Consider the following 24,178-nt stretch of genomic DNA (forward strand, 5'->3'; position numbering starts at 1 on the left):
ACATGGCTGGAAATCATGACAAGACAAAACAAAACAAAAAAACCCACAGGTTGGAGCTGATTATCTTGTTTCCACAGCGCTTCAACAAGCAGATATTGTTGGTTATGGTGGGAACACAAAACCCCTAAATACTGGTTGAGAACCAGTAAATGTAATACTGGACCTTACCAGTGATCTGCCGCGATATGAAAGCAGAGAGGATTTCATAATCCAAAGGGAGGATCACTTTATCACAAATTCCATCTAAAGGCCAGTGGGTAGTCCAGTGTGTCAGCTGCAGAGACGCTCGAGCTTCTCTCCGGGCAGCCAAACCCTCCAATCACAGATAATGATTTCCATTCGCGAGCTGCAGGCAGATGGAGCTTTTGTGTATCCCGACACAGATAGTTTCCCCAGACTGAACTCAGAAAATCTCTGTTCCAATAAACGAAGGATATTTGTATCTGACTTGCGTCCAACAGACACGAGCTGTTATCTCGGTGATGATAGAAGATCTTCATGACTCGCAAATAACATTTGGAATTGAGGAGTAAAACTCCACAGTGTACAAGTATTTGCACGTAAGTGAAGATTTTGATTTTGATCCAGAATGCAGCAGGTAACCAAAGCAAAGGTTTTATTCCTGTAGCAACGGTGGAACATCTGTTCTCACAGGGGCTGCGGGGACAGATTAAAGCTAATCAGGGGTCGATATAAATGAGTTGAATGAGAAAAGGACCTCTTAGTAATCTGCCAGCTACAAATAAAAGCATTTATTAGCATCACTGACCTCAGCTTGCTGATATGTCTAACAGAAAGATTCCATCAACTGTTTACTGTGTGTAAATATTAAATAATGATCACAATATGATTATTATCCTCCCATATGCTGGTTTCTCAAGAATGAGGGTTAGATTTTAATAGTTTGAAGTCCTTGCGGCCTTAAAAACATACCTGATGCAGACAGCAACTAACCGCTGACCATCTTATCCATTGTGACATTCGCTGTAAAAGTGCAGCGAGAGTATAGTTTAAAAAAAAAGTGAAAGAAGGTCATAGTGTTGTGGTGTAAATCACACTGCGATGTTTGCATTTCTAAATATGCTGCAGGTGAAATCCAGCCTCAGCCAAACATCTGCCGGGCTTGGCCGACTGCCGCTCCTCCTCTGCGGACACAAACCCAGGATTTCTCCATCTTCAGCGTTGGTTCTGAACCTGGGAGAACGAAAAGGAAGGATGAGGAGCGACGGCCTGGAAAGGAGGTTCGGGTTCCGACGTGGCTCCTCTGTGAGAGCTGCCTGTGAAAACAAGAGTGTTGAATCCTCACATTCTCCTCCAAACACAACAGAGCCTGGCTGTAATATCTGCTTATTATGGATCCCAGCTTTGCTGATTCAGTGATGAGCTCATGATCTTATGGTAGCACATTATCTTCAATTGTCCTAAACACCGTCTCAGATTCTTGTTTTTTTGACAGAGGAGACACAAAAAATAGCCCAAAGAGTTTTCTTTGGAATGTTCATTGTGGTTCAATTAAAAGAAAAGTCAAATAGTGATAAATGGTTGAGACATGGTTGAAGATAAGGCTTTGGTGAATTTCTGGGCAACTGCGACTAGTTTTCAGCAGTTTTCAACAGCTGATCCAGGCCTCAGGTCAGGATTTGCAGTATGATATTGATATAACATAAGTACAGTAAGTGGACAGAATTATGCACATGGCTGTGATAGGTACTCTAGCATGTTCCTTCTGCTGATGCAATAAACTCCATTCATATTGGAAATGCATGTTTCAGATGCTTTTGGCAAAAATCTGGCAACTTTGAAAGTGACAGGTGTCCTTTCCTCTGCCAGTAAATATTATTGTTCCTGGAGGATGAACCGGTGCTAAAGTACAGTACTGATAAATGAGAGCTCACACACATTGGCTGCAGTAAAAAGGAGTGTGTGATTCTCTGTATGCCAATTATTCATTTTGCTCTGAAATGTTCTAGTTTGCTGTGTTCTGTATGTTCTAGATTTTTTGTGTTTTTGTTCATTTGGTTTGTGATGCTGGTCCTTCCTAGTTTTTTCTTCCTCGAAAATCAGACAACGTATTTCAAAAGATCAAGTAAATAATGAGTGAATGAAGGAGCGAATGAATGAATGAATGAATGAATGAATGAATGAATGAATGAATGAATGAATGAATGAATGAATGAAAAGCCTAAAAACAAGGTTTTCCATCAGTCATAACCCAGAGTAGGAGTTACTGAGTTGTGTCTTAGATGGACTACTTATGATTGTTGCATTGTAATTAGAACATCATTAGAACACTATGTTTTGTTGCATCATTTGTTTTAATGACCTTTTGTGAGTTTTGAGGACGTTCCGTTCATATTTTAACTTGTTTCTCTACTCCTCCACTCTGGTTCACTAGTAGCATTCCCATGCGTCCTCTTGTCCTGTCCTTCGCATGTCAGCTTGACAGTCCTGTTAGGTATGCGGTCCAATAACAGCTTGGCCAGGTAGCTTAAGCGTGTGGAATTTGACATTGCGTCCGAGGGCGCCGCAGGCCTCCGTTGACTGAGTGTGAGCTGATGGGAGACAGTGAACAGGCTTTACTTTCACAGCCATGGATGTATTTAAGAAATAAACCTGCCTTGATTATGTTTATATAGAAAATGAATCCCAGAGTCCAAAGGTAAGGTAGAACTTTAAATACAATTTTGTGTTCAGTGAGGACATTGTTCTTTCTTTCCCCTCCAGACCTCCAACTATGAATCACTGCTGTGAACATACATCCAGACAGGCACAATATATACTCCATGTACTGCATAAAACACGTCCTCTACTTCTGCCTCCTACACTTTTCCTCATTGGACCGCGGCTGCAGATTCGGGGGTTGGGAAGAGGGGGAGGCATGATTCATGAGCAGTGGGGAAGGAATGTGCATGAGCACCACATATCTTCTCAGTCTCATGCTTTTCCACATAGACATGGCGACAGGTGCCGGGCTGCAGCGGGCGCACAGCCCGCAGAGGCTGTTGTGTTTGGCGCTGGACGGAGCTGCGCCGCGCTGCGTCACACCCCTGGACACTGTGTGGTCACAGGATGATGGATGGACTGATATATAGGAGCAGACAGAGCATCATATTGAGCCCTTAAAGACTAAAGGTGGAACACAAACACAGAGTGACTTTTTACCAATTAATTATCCCAACTTTGCCTTATGGTCGACCTTTAGCTGAATTCCTGAATTGTCTCTGCGCTGTAATTATAATTAATTTTGTAAACTAGCTCATTTTTTCCCCTGGATATGTCCTCCTCGTTCCTTAATATAACTGAGCACTTATTTAATTTAATTATAGTTGGATAAATGATGTTTTATTATTACTGCACTGACTCTACTGGTTAAACATTCCAACAGAAAAGCTTCACTGGGCTGTTTCTTTAAATCATTCTCTATTTAACCTGAAATCTAATGTAACATCAGTGACCACACGTTCACATTGTGCACGTTACTATGTTTAGTTTTGTGTCTCTCAGAAAAACAGTTTCGAGTCACCATTTTAGGAATTCCTGGTTCTTTTAGCTCTAAACAAAATAAATGACACCTGTGTTTGCCATTGTTTGATGAAGCAATCTCAGCAAAATGTTCATTTTTCCAGGCTGCGTCATGTTAGTTTTTAAAAAATAAATTAGAAAAATGCATTCTGCAGGATCTTGCACAATTAAACATGTAATTGAACATCTCAGTGAAAAGATGCTTCCTCTTGGTAATATTCACAGATATTTAATTTCAATAACAGAAAACTGACAGTGCCGTTAGCTTCACCAGTGTGACAGCAATAATAATAATAATAATATAAAAGCAAATTATAATCAGCATTGTCATATTATTTGTGGGTGATTTTAAGTCTAATAATGCAGAGATTAGCCAGTTTAATTCTAAACTCTACAAAGACATGGTGTTTTTAAACAAGTGGGACTCAAATGTGCTCACTCCACAATGAATACTGTGTATTTAACCCACCGCGGGCGGTGGGAGAGTCCAAGACCAAACAAAACTTGACTCCTGAAGACAATTACAGTATTAGACTGTTCTGGATATTTAGAATTACACAGCAGCACTAAAAACAGGCTGGCAAAGTTGGAAGATCAATGCGGTTTCCCATATGAATGACACAAAAGAACCCAAAATGTGCAATGTGGTTTTTAAATTACAAGCAGAGAACCAGTAGCACTTTTTATTAGGTTAGTATAACACTTAACATTCAAGATGACCGATGGCAGATTCTCCAGGAACATGTCCTTGAAAGAGACGATAGCGCGACGCTGAGGCATTTCCCAAATATCGGCAACAGCAGAGCATTGTTTGTGACACAGACAGTGCCCGAGTAACCTCAAGCATAATTCATCATTACCAGCCCGGCTCTAACTTTATACAGTGTGCATTCCTGTGTGTGGGATGCAGCTGTGGGGCTGCTGACTGCTTGATGAATGAACCAATGACTGGCTGTGTGATAAACGGACCAATAGAGGATGATGAACAACAACGGAGGAGAGGCCCTGAGAAATGGATGGTCCCAAGGCCTGAAACAGCAGCAGCAAGACATTAATATCAAGAGACGTTGTGTGTGCTTGTGTGTGTGCACGCATGTGTCTTCTTGTACTTGTTAGTACCAAAACTTGCATTCTGCCAGCAAAGTGAGGACATTTTGGCTGGTCCTCACAGCATCAAAGGACTGTTAAAGAGTCAAGACATGGTTTTAAGGTTGAGGTTAAGTTTGGGTTGTGGACAGCGTCAAGGTCAGAGTTAGGGGTTAGTTGGGATGGTTAAGGTTAGGGTAAGCAGCTGGGGAATGCGTTACGTAGTTTAAAGTCCTCACAAAGATAGAAGTAAAAATATGTGTGTTTGCGTGTAGACAGTGAAAAGGATTGGGGAAAAGGAGTGAGGGGAGCTGACAAAGGAAAGGAGGATTTATGAGAAGTAAGGGGAAGACAAGTGAAAAGACAGAAACAAATAAATCAAAGACACAGAAAAATAAAGACACGTCTGAAAAGACTGTCACCGCATCTAAAATCACTCCTCTTTCCCTATCTAGTGCATAGTCTAACGACTGAGTACACCACTTTGTAGGACTGTCTGAATGCCTCCTGGTTCGTGCACCACAATGCACTTGGGAAAAAGGGAGAATATCCCATCATCCTTTATTAGACACTATAGCATCAATATTAATAACTAAGGAGCAGGGAGCGTTTTGTATTTATTTTTCCCACATTCACTTTCCCTAACCCCACTCCCTTTATGGTGAGTAGGAAATGGTGTGTGATGTGGGAATCAACCTAAATATTTCTTAAATCCTAAAAAACATGCATAGCAATAATAATTAAAAAAAAGGTCACTTAGATTCCCAGAGATAGAGGCAAAATTCTGTGGGAATAGTCTCGCTTACAGTGAGTTTCCGGTGTATCAAAACAGGCCTGGGGCAGTTCTCACTGAGCTGCAGGTGTTGCCCCCCTCCTCCACCGCCACCACCACCACCAAGGCAACTGATATCTGCAAAAGCTGCAGGGTGCAGCTCCATGCTCCTGAACGCTCCTTAACCCACAGCAGCTTGGCAGGCAACTTCTATGCAGGTCCACCACAAAAGACGCCTGATTACAGTCTGGCATCTGCACACCTGTTATCAAAGGGGAAAAGAAATAATTTTTGATTCAAACTGTTCTCTATGCATCACACAGAGTCTGTGAGAATCATCAGGAGCAGCCTGAGGAAAGCTCACACACATATCTGATCTTCCCGCTGTTTGAAGTGAGCTGATGGGGAACATGTGGGTCCATTTAGGACTCCGGGATTAGGTCGACCCTACAAACAGAATGTCTGTTTGTTAGAGAAGAAGAAACGGGAGGAAGCCGAGTTACCACCTGGAGGTTGCGTGCGTGTATCAGCCCAGTGAGGCGCAGCAAGAAGATTGGCTGGTAGAAGAGAAATTCCAAAAGTTCCAAGTTAAGTCAACACGCGGCGTGACTGTTCTGAAGATAATAACCATACCCTCACCACAGTTAAAAGTGTGGTCTTCGGTGTGTCCGCACCACTGTGTTGATGAGGTAAGAGATCAGCCAGATGGTTGATGGTGAAAAGTTACAAATGCACAGTGCATTTGTAACAGAGACGGGTTAAAAGTGAGGAAAACGTTCTCAGACCATTAACAGTAACAGCACTGCGCCTAAAACTTTTCATGGCCTCTTGGAATGTAATCGTGGGATCATTTTAGGAGTAACCAGTGATACCAGGTGGGGGGAAGGAGTGGTGGGGGTGTCACCCTGTTGGGTCTTACAGTCTTTTTGAGGCCAACATGTACAATTATTATATGTCAGGATAGAGATGACAAACTTGTGGAATTCAATGGAAGACATAAATAGCAATAATAGCAGCACATGTGTGTATGTGTGTGTGTGTGCTCTCTCAACTTGACCGTGACAGCCACTTAAAGAGTCAGTGTGTGAGTCAGTGTGTTTACTGTCATAGTAGATGGAGCCCTGACAATGTCTGGATAAATGAGATAAATGACTCAGCGGGTTGGGAGGAAAACAACTGTCATGCCCGCTCTCTCACACTCACACTCACACTCACACACACACACACACACACACACACACACACACAATGAGGACTCTACTGTAATCAATCAACAGCTACAGTTGTATCCAGCATTTTGTCACAAAGCAGTGATAGAGGCATCTATAAGTAATGAAGGATAAAGTAGAGTGGCATGAGGAATTTCCCTGAGGATGATATCACTGATTGCCATCCTTCATCAGATTACAAGTGACAAAGCTTTAGGTTGCTCTCTCAGGAGGGGGCCGCCACAGGTGGGTTCAAATGTGTCTGCCGCTAAGTGCGGCCCGCAGACAAACACTGCCCTCTTGTGGTCACTTGAAAGACAGCTGGAGTTGGAGGGTTCTTACCTCTGATCTGCAAGTAAAATACATAGAAATTTCAAGTAAACATAGTCTGGGTAGAGTGTTTATTCAAATTATTTCCTTGGTTTAAACAGTATTAATTTACGCCTGCTCAGGGCATCAGAGTTCTTCCTTCTACCAGTCCCCTCCACCTGCAGACAGGAACACCTGCCACTCCCTTACTGTCTGCAGACTGCCTGGAATATCTCAGCAGTTTAGCAACATGTGCTAAACTAGTTAAATTTCACATCAAGGTGGAGACAAGAATTCAGAACCAGACTTAACTCAAATGGAACTTGGATGATCAAAACTATGAAAATTTCACATGGTTGGAATGTTCTGGCAAGCATATTTTTTTAATATCACAGATGTTAAATTTTGGTATTAGAACACACCACAAATGCTGGAATGGCTTCATTCCACATAAGGAAAAAAATAACTTGATGTGAAGATGACCTGTGTTAAAATGTACATTTAGCTCCTTTCAGAACCATCTTTTCAACCTATTTTGATACATTTTAATTCTTATTCTTCATTCAACAGACAGGCCGATATACCAGCTCAATGAGAACTGGTTTCGAATGGAAGAACAGTGCTCACTCTTATCAAAACACATTTGAAATAGAATTTATTGCACATTTAAAGATCAACATAAAGTGACACGATACTCATCTCAGTCCTGTTGCTAAGGAAATAAAACCAAAAATAAGTCCTTACAAAATACTCGCACCTTCGGTTTAATCAGCACTAGTTTCCACTTTCCAACAAAATGGCCATGAATTTGTAGGAATGCAAGTCTGAAACTGCATAGCTTTGTAAAAACAAACACATTAAAAGGCCGGACCTCCTTAAAAAAATAAATAAATAGAATCCAATCGGCCCATGGCTTTACTCATAGCGATCATGAGTCTTGTCGATTTCTGTGTTATTCCAGTGACTCATGCGGCGGTGCGAGATCATAACGGGTATTTCCACCCAAAATCTAAAGCAGGAAAGCACTTAGACATATGTGAAACCCAATTTATGAAGTACAAACCCCCCCAAAACCGAGCATCACTGTAAAAACCTCATCATGGAGGGAACTATTAAAGAGAAAAATAAGCAATAAAGACAAATTACATGATAGTCACAGTCATTTGTTAAAGATACTAATTACATCTTTGACAGTTTATAGCACAACCCAGTCCTTCTTTTACTGGAGAATTTCATCAAATCATCGATTCCCTCCGCTGCCGCGATCCCTCGTTAGAAAACAGTGCTGCATGGCTCGTATTCGGTTTTTGGTGACGACTCCCTACTGGACCTCTACTGCTGCATTAACTACTTAATAAACTAAACCACTGTGAAATGTGTGACCCCCTCCCCCCCAGCATTTGACGTTGATAGAAAAACCCAACTGAGCTACAGTATGTACAGTGAAAACTGGTGGCGGTGTAACAAAACTAATTATACGTTAATGGCACAAATGTTCATGATCCCCTCGCTTCTCCCGAGACCTCCACTACAGTAAACATACATATGTTGATGTACAGTACAGCATAAATACAAACCAGCCAATGGTTAAAGAGTTAAACGGCACAAAAGCATGCTAACTGGTTCAAAAATCAACTCTCCTCAAAGCCATAAGCACAGTTTCATTATGGTCAGTTCATCGCAGATTTCTCATTCTGTCAGGGTGCCTGCTTGCATATTTTTATGACCTGCAGTAAAAAGAAAAATCATTTTGAATGTCATTTTTCTTTTAAGTGGTGCGTTTGGGGAACGTCATGTTAAGAAAAAAAAGATGTGTTAAATATGTACAGATGTGTTTTTGCACCCAGCAGCACACGGTATGGTGTAATCGTTCAGATCCAAATGGTCGCTCCTGTGGGAACACGCGGCTTATAAAAGAGGGTTAAACAAAAGAGGAAGGCATCAGGAGTTTATTTAAGCCACCTCATTTTCAGTATTACAGAACATGCGTGTTGGGTGTGATCCGTCCGGCCCCAGCAGATGGAACAACTTCGACCTCTTGGTGAGATCAATAACGTAAAGAGGAAAACATGATGCCAAGCAGAGTGTCGACTGTAGGAAACTAAAGAGAGATCGAGTCGGACAGAAACACGAGAAAAGTGGCAGAAAAGATGTAAAGACGTGAAGGGAGATAAGCTTCACTTTGGCACCTGAGCCGGGTTGGCAGTGCTCTTCTTCTGTGGGTGGAAAAGATACCAGACAGGGGCAAAGAGAGGACAGGTGAGGGAAGGTAGGAGGTGAAACAGCTCATCGACAGCGTCAGTCATACGACTGAAATATCCTCCCTTCACCTTCTCTCTCCCAGACTGGGTGGTTTGTTCCTCTCGCTCCATCTGTACACTCTGGGTTGCTTCTTCCCACGTCAGTTGCACCTCACTCAGTAAGAAAATCACATCTAGTCCATCTGTTTAATATCCATCTCCTCAGGAAGCGTTCTGTTTCTCAACCCTGAACCTCTGCGCAACGGGAATGCATTCAGTAAAGGGGCAGAAAAGGGGGTTCTGCAGGTTCTCCTTTAGCTGGACGGGGGGACTTCTGCAACTTTCAGTTTTGCTTCACAGAGGAATCTGGCGTTCCTACCAGGCCGAGTTTCACAGGCCCACATCCTCTCGCAAGAGCTCCTCTGAGATCGATTAGTGCAGATTGTTAGCGTGTTGACGTCCGCCCCCTCTTTCTGTTCAATTTAGTGTGTGCTGATTTAGAGGTTCTCCCCAGGTTGATACTGGGGCTCTGTGGAGGTGAAGTAGTCCTCTAGAAAACCCTGCAGGTACTCAAAGGTGGGCCTCTCCTCTGGGTCCTTCCTCCAGCAGGAAAGCATGAGCTCGTGCAAAGAGCTGGGGCACTCTGAAGGGCACGGCATTCTGTAGCCACGTTCTACCTGGTCGAGAACCTCACGGTTAACCATACCTACAAAACAGGGAGAGGGACCTCATTAATACATGAAACATTAAATATTAACTATTTCAAAAACATTGCATAATTCATTCCATTGTAATGTCTGAGGGGTTACAGCAGTCAATTTTTGATCACATTGATATTTATTAGCTTTAGCCACCAGGGGACGCTGTTTCCCCACATAATATATAAACCATACATTTAACTTTATTGTTTAAGTCTCCAAATAGGAAGTGTTTTTTTTTTTTTTACCTGGATATGGAACTCTTCCTTTAGTTGCCAGCTCAGTCAACAGCACACCAAAGGACCAGACGTCAGACTTGATGGTGAAGCGACCATACAGGGCTGCCTCCGGCGCCGTCCATTTGATGGGGAACTTAGCCCCTGCATGACGGCCGGAGGGGAAGAAACTGTTTCACAGCGATGCCGAAAAATCGTAACTCGATGAGAAGCGACACCTTACCCTGTCTGGCAGTGTACTCGTTGTCTTCGATGAGTCGTGCCAGACCGAAGTCGGCCACTTTACACACCAGGCTGTCCCCAACCAGGATGTTAGCGGCGCGCAGGTCTCTGTGGACGTAGTTCATCCGCTCGACATAAGCCATACCCGCTGCAATCTGGAGGACACGAGCAAGAGAGGGCGCGATTTTTGTTTTGACAAATATTTGGTGGGGCTTTTAGTGCGCCGGAGGCAGGATTTTTACCTGAGAAGCCATGTCAACCAGTTGAGGCAGGCGGAGCATCTTTCCTGCTTCCCCTTTCAGGAAATCCAATAAGCTACCTGTGAGGGTAAGATTATTATGCAGGATTATGCACGTGCCACTTGGTGTGACTGTAATCAAATAAATAGAATATATCAGAATTTTATGTATTCATAAGCTTTTCTAAGCTGGCCTGACAAAATGACTGTTTTTTAGGCCTGGTCTGTATTAGTATTACCTTGACTCATATATTCCGTCACAATATAAATAGGTTCCTCAGACACAACAGCGTAAAGCTGGACCAGCTTCTCGTGCCTCAACTTCTTCATGACCTGGGCTTCCTGGAGAAAGGCTTCTGGAGACATCGTACCAGGCTTCAGGGTCTTGATTGCTACACGGGTCGTGCCGTTCCAAGTTCCTTTATGGCAATAATGAAAAAACAAAACACATCATAACTATAATCAGGAAGCAAATCGCAGTAATCCTCAAAAGTGAGTAGTTGCCAGGCAACCGATCGGCATCTGAGGTGATGAAGCAGAGAACTGGAACAGTGTGTCACTGCCGTTTTTATTAATGAGAGAAAATGGAGTTGTATTAATGTTTGCTGGTTATTTTGTTATTTTTTACGACTTGTAAACTGCCTCATGTGTAACTGGACAGATTAGACCCTATTTCAGTCTTTTCACATTGATATTTAATGGAAAATTGAAGGAAAATTTTAAACCATTTCGCTTTTTCGAGGACTTCTCTAGAGAAAGATCTCTGGTTTTAAATTAGCATGGACTTTATCCACAACCAAATCACTGCTTCTAATGCTGCCATTTCACCGGACATGTTGGGGAAACTGTTCTTACCCATCCAGACTTCTCCAAAGCAGCCCTGTCCTAGTTTCAGGTCAAGGCGGAGGGACTCTCTGGGAATCTCCCAGGCATCCTTGGCCAGACCCTGGGTTTGAGGTTTAGCCACAGGACACACATCTGTTAAAGCGTGACACAGTCCATCGGAGTGCTCTAGAACAGGGAAGAAAGAAGAGTGAAGGATTGGCTTTGACCTGGGGGAGGGTCATAGCTATCATTGCTACTGTCTATCGTGTACTCACCGTGGTAATGGAAGACTAGCTGCTGTAGGCTGGTAAACTGGGTTCGAGAGGTGATGTAGAAACCTCCACTATCCAACTTCCTGATCTTGTAATGTTTGATATTCAGGCCTTTGGTGTTATCATAATCCAGCACCGACAGGCAATATGCTCCTGGAAACAAACCAGCAAGCACACACTGGTTAAAAAACAGGCATATAGGAGCCTGGGTGCCAGCTGCTCAGAGGTTTCAACAGCTGGGCTGTGCAAGCCCCCGATGGCCGCTTTAAGCCTTTGTGTCCTTGTTCATGACCTTTGACATTTGACAGCCACAAAGGCCTTCGAGACACAGACAAAATATCTAAATAAAACCATTACAGATCATATCATTTGAAAGGATTTAGACATTAGTTTTGGGGGAAGTGGAGGAGAGGAAGGTATTCTACCTGAGAGGGTGAAACTCAGAAAAATGACGGCAGTGAAATTGTTCAGCAGACACAGATGATACAGCGCTGCCACACCACTGCTACAACATTACAATAGCACTGCCACCGCACTACTGTAGCGCTGCCACCGCACAACCGTAGCGCTGCCATAGCACTGCTACCCTAGTGCTATGGCAGCACGACTGTAGCGCTGCCACACCACTGGTGCAACATTACCATAGCACTACCGCAGCATGACCGCAGCACTGCTACAACATTAAAACAGCACTACCGTCAAGCTGCCATGACATTACCATAGCGCTGCCAGAGCACTGCTACAATAAGACAGTGCAGCCACAGCACTACTGTAGCGCTACCATAATGCTGCCACAGCATTACCATAGCATTGCTACAACATTACCATAGCGCTGCCACAGTACCACCATAGTGCTGCCATAGTGCTGCTGCAGCACTACTATAACACTGCCACAGCGCTACTGTAGCACTACCATAGTGCTGCCACAGCATTACCGTAGCATTGCTACAACATTACCATAGCGCTGCCACAGTACCACCATAGCGCTGCCACAGTACCACCATAGCGCTGCCACAGTACCACCATAGCGCTGCCACAGTACCACCATAGCACTGCCACAGTACCACCATAGTGCTGCCGCAGCACTACTATAACACTGCCACAGCGCTACTAGCGCACTACCATTGTATTGCTGAAGCACTGCTACAACAACACAGATACAGTACTACTAGCACACTTTCTCACGTTGGCTACAATGAAAGGTTTCTCCCTGCTTTACCCGTTGTGCTCCTCATCCCCCTCACTGTATGCACGTGTGTGGCGCTTATAGCCAGGGGGAAATCCAGCACCCTGGTAGGTTGACCTAGTTCTGGCAGAGTGATTCACCCCATCCATTCATAAGCCCCAATCCACTCCACTCTTTCCTACCCCATCCAAAACAATTCCTTAAAGAGCACGAGCAAATGTGATGAGGACTGCATGTAGCGTCCGGGCAAAAGTAAACAAAGCCCCAGTGGAGCAGGATGAAGCGCCAAAGGCATTGTGAAAGTTAAAGAAAAGACTTTACTACACAGTTCTGGGCCTTTCAAATGGACTCCCGAAAGATCTGAACTCATAGTGAGATCTGAATAAACTCCGGGGACAAAGACGAGGAAAGTGACAACTTCTAAACAAAACATATTTTTTATTTTCCCTTATTTGCAGCATGCTGACAAAGGGACCTGTCGTTACCCTTGACTTTGTCAAACAAGGAATACAGTCCTTTATTTCTATTGTCGATTAAAAATAACACGCTGACATTATTTCATTCAGACGATGAGACAGATTTGATCGCTTACTTCTGGCACACACAAAAAAAATAATAAAATTTTTTATTTCACCTTCCTTAGACCTTCAACATCAAATGAATGTCTTCTACACAATCTTTCCTGTGTATAATAGAAAAATAAATGCCTTTCATACAACTCGAATCAGCCCATTAACCTCATTTACTGAAGTTGTTCCCTTTAACCAGGTTGAGATTTCACCCTGAAGGCATGGCCTTGGGAGCTCGTCTCTCATTGGCCCGATTTATACTTCAATCAAACCACATCACATTTAGTAACTGAGATGTTTCTTTTTCTTTCGGGACCAACGCTCATGTCGTACATCATCTTACCTTTAGTGGTCTCGCTCTCCCTCACCAAAAATGTTCCTCGCCTGTTCTGCAGGTTCAAAAGGAGCCTCTCGGAGTCACGCCGGGTGATCTTCCCAAAATACCACCTGCCAAAGTGGACCACAGAGAATCAGTGACGAGCTGCCGCAGAACCTCAGGAGCAGACAGCCAGAAACACTCGGGTGGCTGGAAAATAGGATTTTACTGGCGTGCACAGTGGAAAATCTGTTTCTACACGGACATGCAGATGTACAGTAGATAAGGACAGCAAACGCCGCTGTGTTTGGGCTTTGAGAAGGGAAGTGGTGTTAACAAAAGGAAAGTAGGAGGGGATCATGTACTCTTTTGCTTGGATGGAGTCGGATGGAGCCACATAGTTGCTGGGGATGTAGCCGCTCTCGCCAGTCGTCAGGGAATGAGCAAGCCACCAATCACCTTCTCTGTGACACGGAGGGGGCAGAGGAAAGACAGCCAGAGTGAAAACTCTTATTAAAGAAAAAAAAATTACTTAATTAAATCTAGGTTTTGATTTCATTTGGCCACATGGGTTTGTTTGGCAATTATATGCCAAAAGGTAAAATATTCTCTGCACATCTGTCTTTATATTCACAATGAAATGAGTGAAAACAATCCCAACACGTGCACCAGGTGATTGGAAGAGGTAGACTTTGTTTTTGGTATTTGGCAGCAGCTGCAGTGCACGGTGTGCTCGTGGGCATCAGGCAGGCTGGCTGCTGCTACGCTACTCGGAAGAAGTTCAACTTTGTGCATCCCATTATCGTTTTCCACACAGAGCCCAACCGAGTTGACATATTTCCTTCAAGAGAGAAAAAAGAACCCATTTTCTCTTCCCGCTGTGCCCCCCAGTCTCGCATTTTTAGCTATTCCTCCATATCGGGGGACGGCTTCTAATATTCATCGATGTTTCCGCACCGAGGCTACGAGCGAGATCAAAAGATAAACCCAGCAGCGAAGGGACTGTGAACAAAAGGTTGAATGTGATGATGACTGTTTTTGTCTTTCACTACATTAAGTATTACTGACCTGAAACTGTACTTTTTCCTAGGAGAAACCATGAAGCATGAGAAAGGGGGAGAGATAACAGACACAGCAGACACATCAAAAACACAGCAACACAAGCAGCACAGAGAGCAGACCAGCAGAATATGCTGTGGGACTAAACACTGGGGCGGCTAGCCTCTTTAAAGCGCTAGTGCTACATCCCATCCTGGCACAGTTTGCAGTGCTCAACAAGAGTTCACAAACATCATCAGAAATGAAAAAGATCTGCCGCGTCGTGTGTGACGTCAGCCGGAGGTTTCGGCTTCAGTGTAGAAATACCGCAGTGGGGGGGGGCTGCACGAGTTTTCAGTCCCACTTAAGAGTCCCAGAATATAGACAATGAACTGCAGAGCAGACTTAAGGCAGGAAGTCATTAAACAAGCGGAGCGAAGCAGGAAAAACTAACCAAAACATTGCGCTAATGAATAGTTCCTGCACCAAATGTTTTGCACTATTTGCCGCACGACTGCGAGAACGGTTACCAGTAGGTTTCTCACGTGCGGCGGGAGACACGCGACTCATCGTTAACGAGCGTCCGCGGTGCAGATGGTTCCTAAGAGGAAGCGGATGCATCGGTAAAGTGCCTTTCTGCTCTGTTTGCGGCGGCAGATGGAGGCCATCAGTCGCCCCGCAGTCACCGGCTACGCTGTTGCGCGCAGGCGTTGCCATGTGTGCCCGCAAATCTATCTGCCCCCCCCCCCTCCCTGGCGATGGCACGACTGTGGAAATCTTACGTGTTGTTTACAATCTGCAGCAGGTGGCCTTTCCTGAAGGTCAGGTCGGACGCCGTCCTCGACTCGTAGTCGTACAGCGCCACAAACGTGGTCACGCCTCCTGCAGGAGACGCACAATTGGAGGTGGGGGAGGGAGAAGCCTTAAAGAAAAGTTTTGAATCAACATTCACCTTCAATAAACCTGACTTTACTGCAGTGCCAACCCTTGATGACTGTAACATTTTAAACCTTGGGTCCCCCCCTCCCTTACCTAGATGAGTCAATTTACCATAATCTAATGAAAGAGGGGGAGAAAAAAAAGAATCAATCCAGTATCTCATGGACAATTGCTCTTGAAGGACAAAACCACCATACCGACAGACTTGCTTTTTTTTTTTTTTTTAATATAGCCTCCCACTTAATTAACTTGTGATTTAATGCTGGACGCTCTCCAACTCAATATTGATTCATTCATTCATTAGTTGTGCAGGAGAAGGGAGCCTGCAGAGCTCAGGCGATGGAAACTAAACCAATCGTGCTTTGCTCCCATGAGACGACAATGCGGAGCACAGAGGTGTGGACGGACTCTACTCACCCGACAGGGGTCCCCTCTGAGGTGAGGTGATGGTCCCGGTGTGGTCCACGCCTCCGAAGGGGACAATCTCGGGCGTATTTGTTGGAGGCTGGTGGTGCTGCCCCTGATGCCCCCGCCTGCCCGTCCCTACAGCGGGGCTCCTGTTGGGCGTCTGGGTCTGCTGGGCGGGGCGCGGGTGGGGGAAGTGGCCGCTGTCTGAGCCCGTTCCGATGGTGCCGTCCAGGCTCATGGAGCGCTGGCCCGGCTCCTTGGGCTTGCTCTTGCCCGCCCCCATGTGCAGACCTGCGAAGAGATAAAGTGTCTCAAAAGATTAACAGGAAAATAAAAACCTTATTAATTCAAATATTTGTGGAATCAAACTCCGCGACCGTCGACCATCACATTTAAATCAGCTCTACGCTATGCTAGCAGCACTGTGACGTTAAGAGGGCACCTTTCTGTTTGCTCATTAATATTTAAATCCAGCCTGACCCCACACAGCAGGTTTCATAAAGAGGTATGAATAATCCATTATGCGATTCTGGAAAACAAACATATTTGCATAAACATACAAAGATAAATGGACATGGCCGCCAGATTGCCTTTGCAATCAAATCAGAAGAAAATAAGGGTTCCTTCAGGAGGAGGAACGGTCCTGTTGGACCTTTTGTACAGCCCCTTACACTAAAACTCTCCCTCCCGGCAGCGAGCACCAGCGAGGACACATTTGGGGCCGTTAGGTGGAACTGCTTCGCGTGGAAATGCCCCGAGAATAGGACACCTTGAGACCGTCAACATGATTCAGTCGGTTCTGAACCAATAAAAGCAAACAAAGAAACCTGGAAAACCAGAGCCTCAATCTGCTTCACCTGTAACAGGCAATCAGAACCTTTATTATAGAGGAGTCAAGACGGGCTTCGACCGTCCATCCTATAATAAAATCTGTGTCACATTCATGCGTGGCTGTGATTTGTAACATGATTATTATCATCACAGAATCGTATAAAGATCCTTCAGCCTCTTCAAACCCAGACTGCGTCCTAATGAACATCTCCAACAGCCCATGAGGTTCAACAGAAACACAAACATCTTCGGTTGCAAATGCTCGCGACAAACGGCCCATTTGTGGCCTGGCCAAGTGTCCCAGTCACAGTATTATAGGATCAAAAATGAATCTGACACTGCCTGGACACAATAGGTTTTAGGATGATGGTTTAAAAGAGAAATCGACAGTGTTTTTGCAATGTTTACACTGATGTAATGGCTTCACGCAGGCTAATGGAGCTCACCCTCCCAGCACAGGTACCAGAGAAAACATGTCCAGCTGACACCAACATCAGGAGTGAGATCATGGAGTTTTCAACAGAAAGCCCCCACCACACACACACAGACACACGCACATGCACACACAGACACACACACACCCCTGGAGTCAGTGCAGAGTGAGTCATGGGGACACCGGCTATATCAGGCCAGCTGAAACACAGACAGTGATACACACATGAAACCTTTGTGAATAATGGCACTCCAAGTTCCAGACTGTGTGTGTCCCTGTGTGTGTCCCTGTGTGTGTGTGCGTGAGCAGCTGCTCCTTGGTCTCGGAGCGCCGAGGCTCTATTCCACACCCAACCACAACTGTGCTGCTGTGCCTCACATCCCTTTTTCCACCACGTGCATTTTGAAGAGGCTGGCGTGGGCCTGATTGACAGGGGATGGGGATATTAACAGAAAAAGGGGAAGGAACCAACAGGGCCTGCAAAAAGAAAGCGTAGGCGGCGGCGGAACGAGGCTCAAGTGGGCGTATCCGGTGTGATGTGCGAGTGTAATATAATTACACAGGTATCGGAGTTGCCAAAGACATGGAAGAATCCCACTGAGAAGACACGGGGGTGTGTGGAACGCACGGCTGTGAGGGAGCGCGAGCCATTTCAAGCTAACGGGTATGCTGATGCGTGCGTCGATTCAACCCCTGCCAGGGAGTAATCTGGTGCAATGGGGGGGGTGATGCGTAGCCGTGGTGCAACTCTGAGTCACACAGAGCGCTCGGAGGCCTCCAGGAAAGCTGGACGGGACTTCATAAGTGAACAAGCCCCAGGTCTGAGTTATATGTGGAAGTCAGAAGGTTGTGATCGGAATTTCAAATCATTTTACAGAGCAAAAACAATAGGCAATAGCAGCTAGCATTACATACAGCCAACACATTTACACAGTTTATGCATTTGCAACAGTATATTAAATATCATATATATGCAGCAGACAACAACATTGACCAGTGCGCTTTAAACAGATCTGTTTTGGTTTAAACAAACATAACAGTTTTCAGTAATGCCTCTCTAACCTGAGAATTAGTTCCTGGATCTTCTCGCCAATGGCTCTAAACGCCCAACAGGGTGAATAGGAGCAAAAGTTTTCCGATCCTCACATTTTCGAATGAGTGGAAATAAAACAGCTGATGAGACCGTAGATAAAATGAGTGCATGTAAATTTGCCAACATACTACAGATGCTGTTTGCAAATGTTGACCTTTACCCTTGAACATTAACAAAATTATCCACTCAGAAACGTGTCAGATCTCAAATTTTAACTTCAGTCCTTGGTTCAAATGGAAGATTAGAGGAAACCGACCAGACCAGACTCATAAGAGTCACTCTGTGGCTTTCTCCCGGAGAATGCGACCACCCCCGAAAGCCTCCCAGCATATGAATGTAAACAAGACTTCCAACGCTGTGCCGGAGCCTCACGCCTTTTCCTAATATGGTGCATGGCCCCGTGTTGCAACGTTCTGAACACACGACCGCATCGGACAGGAGGATGGAAATCGTAGGTGCGAAACTGATTAAATAAAGGGGAATATGACCAAATGGAAGGAATACAAAGGCAGCAGCAAACTGAGGAAAAACAGATCTCATGAGGAAGGTGAGATCAGGAGATATTTCTGTCTTTGGGAACAATATCAGACGTAGACGATCCTGCCAGCTGCAGCAGCGTCAACAGGCACCTGGATGGTCGGAGGGCAGGACTGAGGAAGAGAGAGTGGCGGTGGTAACGGTAGCAACCAAAAGGTTCACTTTTGTGTTCCCGGACACGAGTTCAAAACAGTCTTGGGGATTTGTTGTTGTTTTTTTTGAAATTATAAACTTCTCTAGCCCTGGTTTCAAAACTGCACTTGTAGGGACGAGCTTTACCGACTATACTGGTGCACAAACGTGGGGATTTCTTCTGTGCCTGGAGATTTTGGCAGATTAGGTATGAATCACATCAAATACGCACTCTGCTGACAGGCTGTTATCAGAGCGGCGTTCACCTGAGAAACACGAGAGCCCTTCAATTTCCACAAAGTGCATTTATAGCTAAGCTGCTCCTTTTGCCGACACTTCCGGTTGTTGACGAGTTTTTCCCTTCATGCTTAACACAAAAACTGGAAGATACCTTTGAAAAGGAGGTGGGGAAAGGCAAAGAGGAGCCCAAATAAATTTTAGTGGACAAAACAGGAAAGGCTTTGTTTTTTGGCATCATGGTGTGTTTAATGTTCAATCCGACATTTTTATTTATTTATTATTCTCTTGTACTTCCTGTCCAGTCCACTTTTGTCATCTCCACCTGGTCAGGCAAGCACATTTGGCCGTGAGAAATCTCACCGAGCCCCAACAACAGACGGTAACAGTTGCCACCGTGCCAATGTTTTCAGTCCCAGCGGAAAATTTCAGTTCACAGGGCTGATGATGATTCTTTCATATCAAGAAAGAGGAAATGTGCAGTTGCTGAATAAACACCCACATTTATTGCACCAATTATTTTAGCCTTATATAAGTCACGGGTTCCACAAGAATTGGTCAAAACTTTTGCCAAGCTCAGGTTTTTACAATGGTATAGTCGGATTAAATAAAATAAACCCAAAAAAAACAGCTGAGAATCAAAAATAGGAAAAGAAATGTGGAAGTATGATTTAAAGGCTGACTATGAATTGGGGTGAGGGTGGAGAGGAAGGACATGAGGCAATGATTAACTCTTAACTGAAAGGCTGGAAACAACCGTTCTTTATAATGCCCACTACTTCCATCTTGGGTAAATAACCAACAGCCAGAAGCGTCAAAGGACCTTTCAATACTATCTGAACAAGAACATCTTGCATTTTAAACCAGGTAAAATTAAAACTGGAATAAAGCTGAAAAACAAAGCAACTACCTGGGTGATTTGTACAATTTCTCAAGCTACAACAGTTTAAACTGGTTGGCATTTTATTGATTAATCTGGCCGTCGTTATACAGCTGACGCCGGGTTTTCCCATCATTGGAGGGTCTCATGAACACACCGCTTCGTGAATATCAGATGGCACTCGTCCAACAGCCAAAACCAACAGTAAATAGATTAACAGCACAATTAAAATTCTATTTACAACGGATTAAACACCGGTTGTCGGCAAAGCTGCTTTCAAAGAAAGAAAGAAAGAAAGGGGTGGGGTGGTGGTTGACAGGAATAACAGCTGGGAGCGTTTCTGTTGTGGAGACAAAAATATCGAAACAACAACTCCTGTTTGCCAAGGGATTTGTCATTTGGGAACATATTTGTGGATTTGATGAACATCCACGGAGATGAAGGGCAACCATGCCGGTGTGGCCGCCGAAGATCGGGCTTCCATACGGCGCATATGCGGCCTGATGAATCAAGACAGGTGCTGTTACAGCTCCATTTTGAATTTCCGTGGATTGTTGGCTCTCAATTCCCGTGCGCCATCCATTTATCGCAGCTTTGCTAACAGTTATGTCTCTAAAATATATGGAAATCTGAGAGAAAAAGAAAGAAAAAGTGCACACCGAGGGGTGGATTTTGTGCGGCGTGCGGTTCGTCGTCAGCAGCGCCGCTCTGGCACCGACACAAACGGCGCTACTGACCAAATGTGCGTGCGCAGCCGAACCGAGTGGCCTGTGCAACAATGAAATAGGAGTAAATGACAATTCCTGGTATAAAACCAGCACGGCAAACACGGCCCAGCATCAGAAAGACTCTAATGAGGCAGCGAAGGCCGTTTTTCTCTCTCTCCCCCTCATAAACAACACAAGCCCTAATTAACTCACCTTTAACGCGTCTTGAGATTGAGCCCAGAAATCAGAGCCGCCGAGTGCGGAGCCGGGTTAGATCCTCACGACTGTCCTCATTAGAGAAATAACGAAAGCGGGCGGCGAGTTGCTTTGGAGACCTCGGGACAGCTACGAATCCCATTTAGCGAATTTGAGTTGAATGGCAGAAAGGGGAGGTCATGACGCGCCGGGGAAAGGGGGGGGGGGGGGTCTGCCTTCAGGAGCAGAGGGCACAGCTGCTGGGGCGCCTGCGGTGGGCCGGGCCAACGCCAGCCGAAGGAGAGGTGCCGTGTCGAGCTGCGGCGACCGTGGACGGTGGGCTACTTCTCATGCAGCGGAGCCGGAGGCTGGTGAGGAGAAGACATGCCCCGTGTGGGGGGGAGGCGCGGAGAAGCGCATCACTGACGAAAGGCGAGCGCGCAAATGTGAGGAGTCTGGATTTTACGCATTTTACGCAGCTGCGTCAGTCACGATTCACGTCATATTTCGTAACTCGTTTATTTTGTCGTAGCAGACAGGTAAAAGATTGGGTTTAATTTTGTTTCACCGTTTACGTCATAACGTTAAAAAAATGACTGGATTTTTATTTTTAAAAACCCACAGGCTAAGGGTTGTTTTGGACAAGCTCGTAGAACAGGTTGCTAAGCGACACCCATTTCCGTCTATGGTCACTTGCGATATTTGGTGCTTCACGTGGTCTCACGGAGGTTTTATTAGCAGGTTGTGTTTTTTAAGGTTTATAATTTGGTTTAGAAAATGTTCTAGTTCACTCAGAAAATGTGATTACAAGTTGTTTTTTCTTCGTGCAATTTAAGAAATGCCTCCCCCTCCCCCATATCTATCTACCTATCTAATAATAAAAAAAATCACAAGTGATACACTGTAAACACTGTCAGACAGTTTATTAATATTTTTAAATACAAAGACAGGTCATGATTGTGACAATACAATGAATAATGAGATGGGTTTGTTTGGTTTGTTCTTATTAAATACAATCCAACTGTTGAGGGGGAAAAAACCTGAAAAACCAGAGAAAATCAAATGCAAAGCAAATACATCTAATAAAGTATGTAGCGCTCTAAATAGCAGATGTCTGATTTATGTTGCAAAACTGGATTACAGGCCCTTTCTTAAATACTTTATTCAATGCATATCATTAGCTAATAACATATGCTAGTAGTGTTTCACAGGAGCAACAACTAAACTGGCGAATGCCAATGCAAAGTACCAGTATAGTCTTCCTAAACAAGAAAACATGCTGGGGACATCGACACCCCCCCCCACACACACACATACAGGTGACCAGACACAAATATATGCACACTCTAGCGCTTCTTTTTGCTCTCTTTCTTAGTTTTTTGTCGTGTCTGGGGTGCGGCCCCTTTAGGTTTCTTCATCTGTTCATTGGTTTTGTTATCAGAGGACTCTGTCTCCTCCTGAAGAGCAAACACAGGGCAACAATAAACAACATAAACAAAGTGAAAGAAAATGCAAAGAGGATGCAATTGAGAAATATACAGTATTCTAATGCCTACAGAATTGTCACAACATGATAATTGCGATTTACACACATAGAATTGTCACAACATGATAATTGCGATCTTTTTGTATGTGTTTTCTGTCACTATTCAAGACTTTCCCTGGCATGTCAGCACAAGCTGAAATAATGATAGTCTGTGGACAGAGATTCAGAGCATAGAATAATAGTCTTTAAGCATGGCATAATTAGACAATGGCCATAATTGCACTTATCTATAAATAGTCTCTCTTGACAGTGGCTGTTATAGAGTGTAAGAATAGCCTTCAATACCAGTGACAGCCTGGATATTTAAGATAATCAGCATCTAGTTTGTCTGCGTTTAGGAAATGCAGTGGACTCAGGGTTTACTCTTACTCTAAGGACCCAACTCACCCATCGAAATGTTATGATACTCAATAAGATTTGTAATTCTAGTGTCTAGTGTCCCACACTGCAAACTCTCTGAAAGTCTGCAAATGTTAGTGACTTTAATGGACAGCAACAAACAGAACCATCTGACCAACTCATTTAGTTATTCTTAGCATCACTAGGCCTCCTGTGCTGCTGCTCAATCAGTCCTCAATCAATAGGGTAAGGTGTCACTGAGCTGGCTATATAATTCCTTTGACTTTACAAAAAGAAAACCTACAACCGACGGGCTGCGGACCTACCTGCTCATTTCCTTTGGATGTGGGGATAACGATGACAGCCAGGATGCAGATTAGCTGAAAGATCGCACCTAGAAACAGCCCATAACGCAGCACGCTCTCTAGAAATGTGGGCTCGGGGACCTCTGGGGTGGAAAGGTCCAGGTCTGCAGACATGGTGCAGCTTTCCGTCTCAATCTGGTGTTTAGTTTTCCGTGATCATTCTGTACAAACGACATTACGATTAACGTGAACTAAAATGTGAGTGTGACCGTTGGCACTTTTACAAAATGCACTTCTATTCTTCCTCAAAGACGTCTATCAGATGACATGTCTTTTAATATACAAACGGGTCATAGACAATGCAACAAAGTGAGGGTGCGTTTAATGGAAACACAGTGGAAAGAAATCTTACCAGATCCAAGGATGTGTCGGGTAGTTTCGCTCTAGTTAAATTAGAACCAGCAAAATTTGGCCACAAATAAAGGGATAGTATGGGGGGGGGAAGGAGAACCAAACCCAGAAAAGAAATAATGACTTAACTTGAAACCGACGAACATCTACAAAGAACAAACACGCATTTCCGATTATCGGAAATGACGACGGAGTTGCAACCAACTTCCGGTATTGGATTACCTTTGGAATGTCGCCACCTAGCGTTTATGGCTGAATTTACATATTCTCACTGTATATAACGATTACGACTGAAAAAGTTAATAAATCGATTAACTGCATTGATAATACCCGAAGAAATGCATTTCTTTCTTTAGTTTCACTTGAGTTGAAATCAAATTAAATAAATATAACCATTAATTAATTCACTTAATTAATGAATGTAATATTGAGTACAGTAAGAGTTCAT

General features: G+C 44.3%; 2 protein-coding genes and 1 long non-coding RNA gene across 6 annotated transcripts; 1 reads left to right on the forward strand and 2 right to left on the reverse strand.

Moving 5' to 3' along the window:
• Positions 1–286: 286 nt before the first annotated feature.
• On the forward strand, positions 287–1,760 carry LOC130524301 (uncharacterized). Its single transcript, XR_008950101.1, has 2 exons — positions 287–560; positions 1,090–1,760. It is a non-coding gene; the product is annotated as an uncharacterized LOC130524301 (long non-coding RNA).
• A 5,775-nt stretch (positions 1,761–7,535) lies between these two features.
• LOC130523882 (proto-oncogene tyrosine-protein kinase Src-like) lies at positions 7,536–21,588 on the reverse strand. Of its 4 annotated transcripts, XM_057029478.1 has the most exons (13): positions 21,148–21,587; positions 16,094–16,375; positions 15,520–15,619; positions 14,768–14,785; positions 14,065–14,163; positions 13,727–13,830; positions 11,632–11,781; positions 11,387–11,542; positions 10,771–10,950; positions 10,536–10,612; positions 10,295–10,448; positions 10,084–10,215; positions 7,536–9,843 (listed from the first exon to the last, which is right to left on the reverse strand). In XM_057029478.1, the coding sequence occupies exons 2-13, from the start codon at positions 16,365–16,367 to the stop codon at positions 9,635–9,637; spliced, it is 1,653 nt and encodes a 550-aa protein (XP_056885458.1). In that variant the 5' UTR covers positions 16,368–16,375; positions 21,148–21,587; the 3' UTR covers positions 7,536–9,634. The 4 variants fall into 4 exon arrangements, with proteins under 4 accessions (XP_056885458.1, XP_056885460.1, XP_056885459.1 ...); XM_057029480.1 differs by lacking the exon at positions 14,065–14,163 and having other exon boundaries at positions 21,148–21,588; XM_057029479.1 differs by lacking the exon at positions 14,768–14,785.
• Positions 21,589–22,037: 449 nt separating this feature from the next.
• On the reverse strand, positions 22,038–23,922 carry manbal (mannosidase beta like). The gene is made up of 3 exons (XM_057029483.1): positions 23,732–23,922; positions 23,341–23,540; positions 22,038–22,586 (listed from the first exon to the last, which is right to left on the reverse strand). Exons 2-3 carry the CDS (start codon positions 23,491–23,493, stop codon positions 22,476–22,478), a joined length of 264 nt encoding a protein of 87 aa, XP_056885463.1. The 5' UTR covers positions 23,494–23,540; positions 23,732–23,922; the 3' UTR covers positions 22,038–22,475.
• Positions 23,923–24,178: the final 256 nt, after the last annotated feature.

Source organism: Takifugu flavidus, chromosome 4 (assembly GCF_003711565.1).
Source record: "Takifugu flavidus isolate HTHZ2018 chromosome 4, ASM371156v2, whole genome shotgun sequence".
Classification (NCBI taxonomy): Eukaryota; Metazoa; Chordata; class Actinopteri; order Tetraodontiformes; family Tetraodontidae; genus Takifugu; species Takifugu flavidus.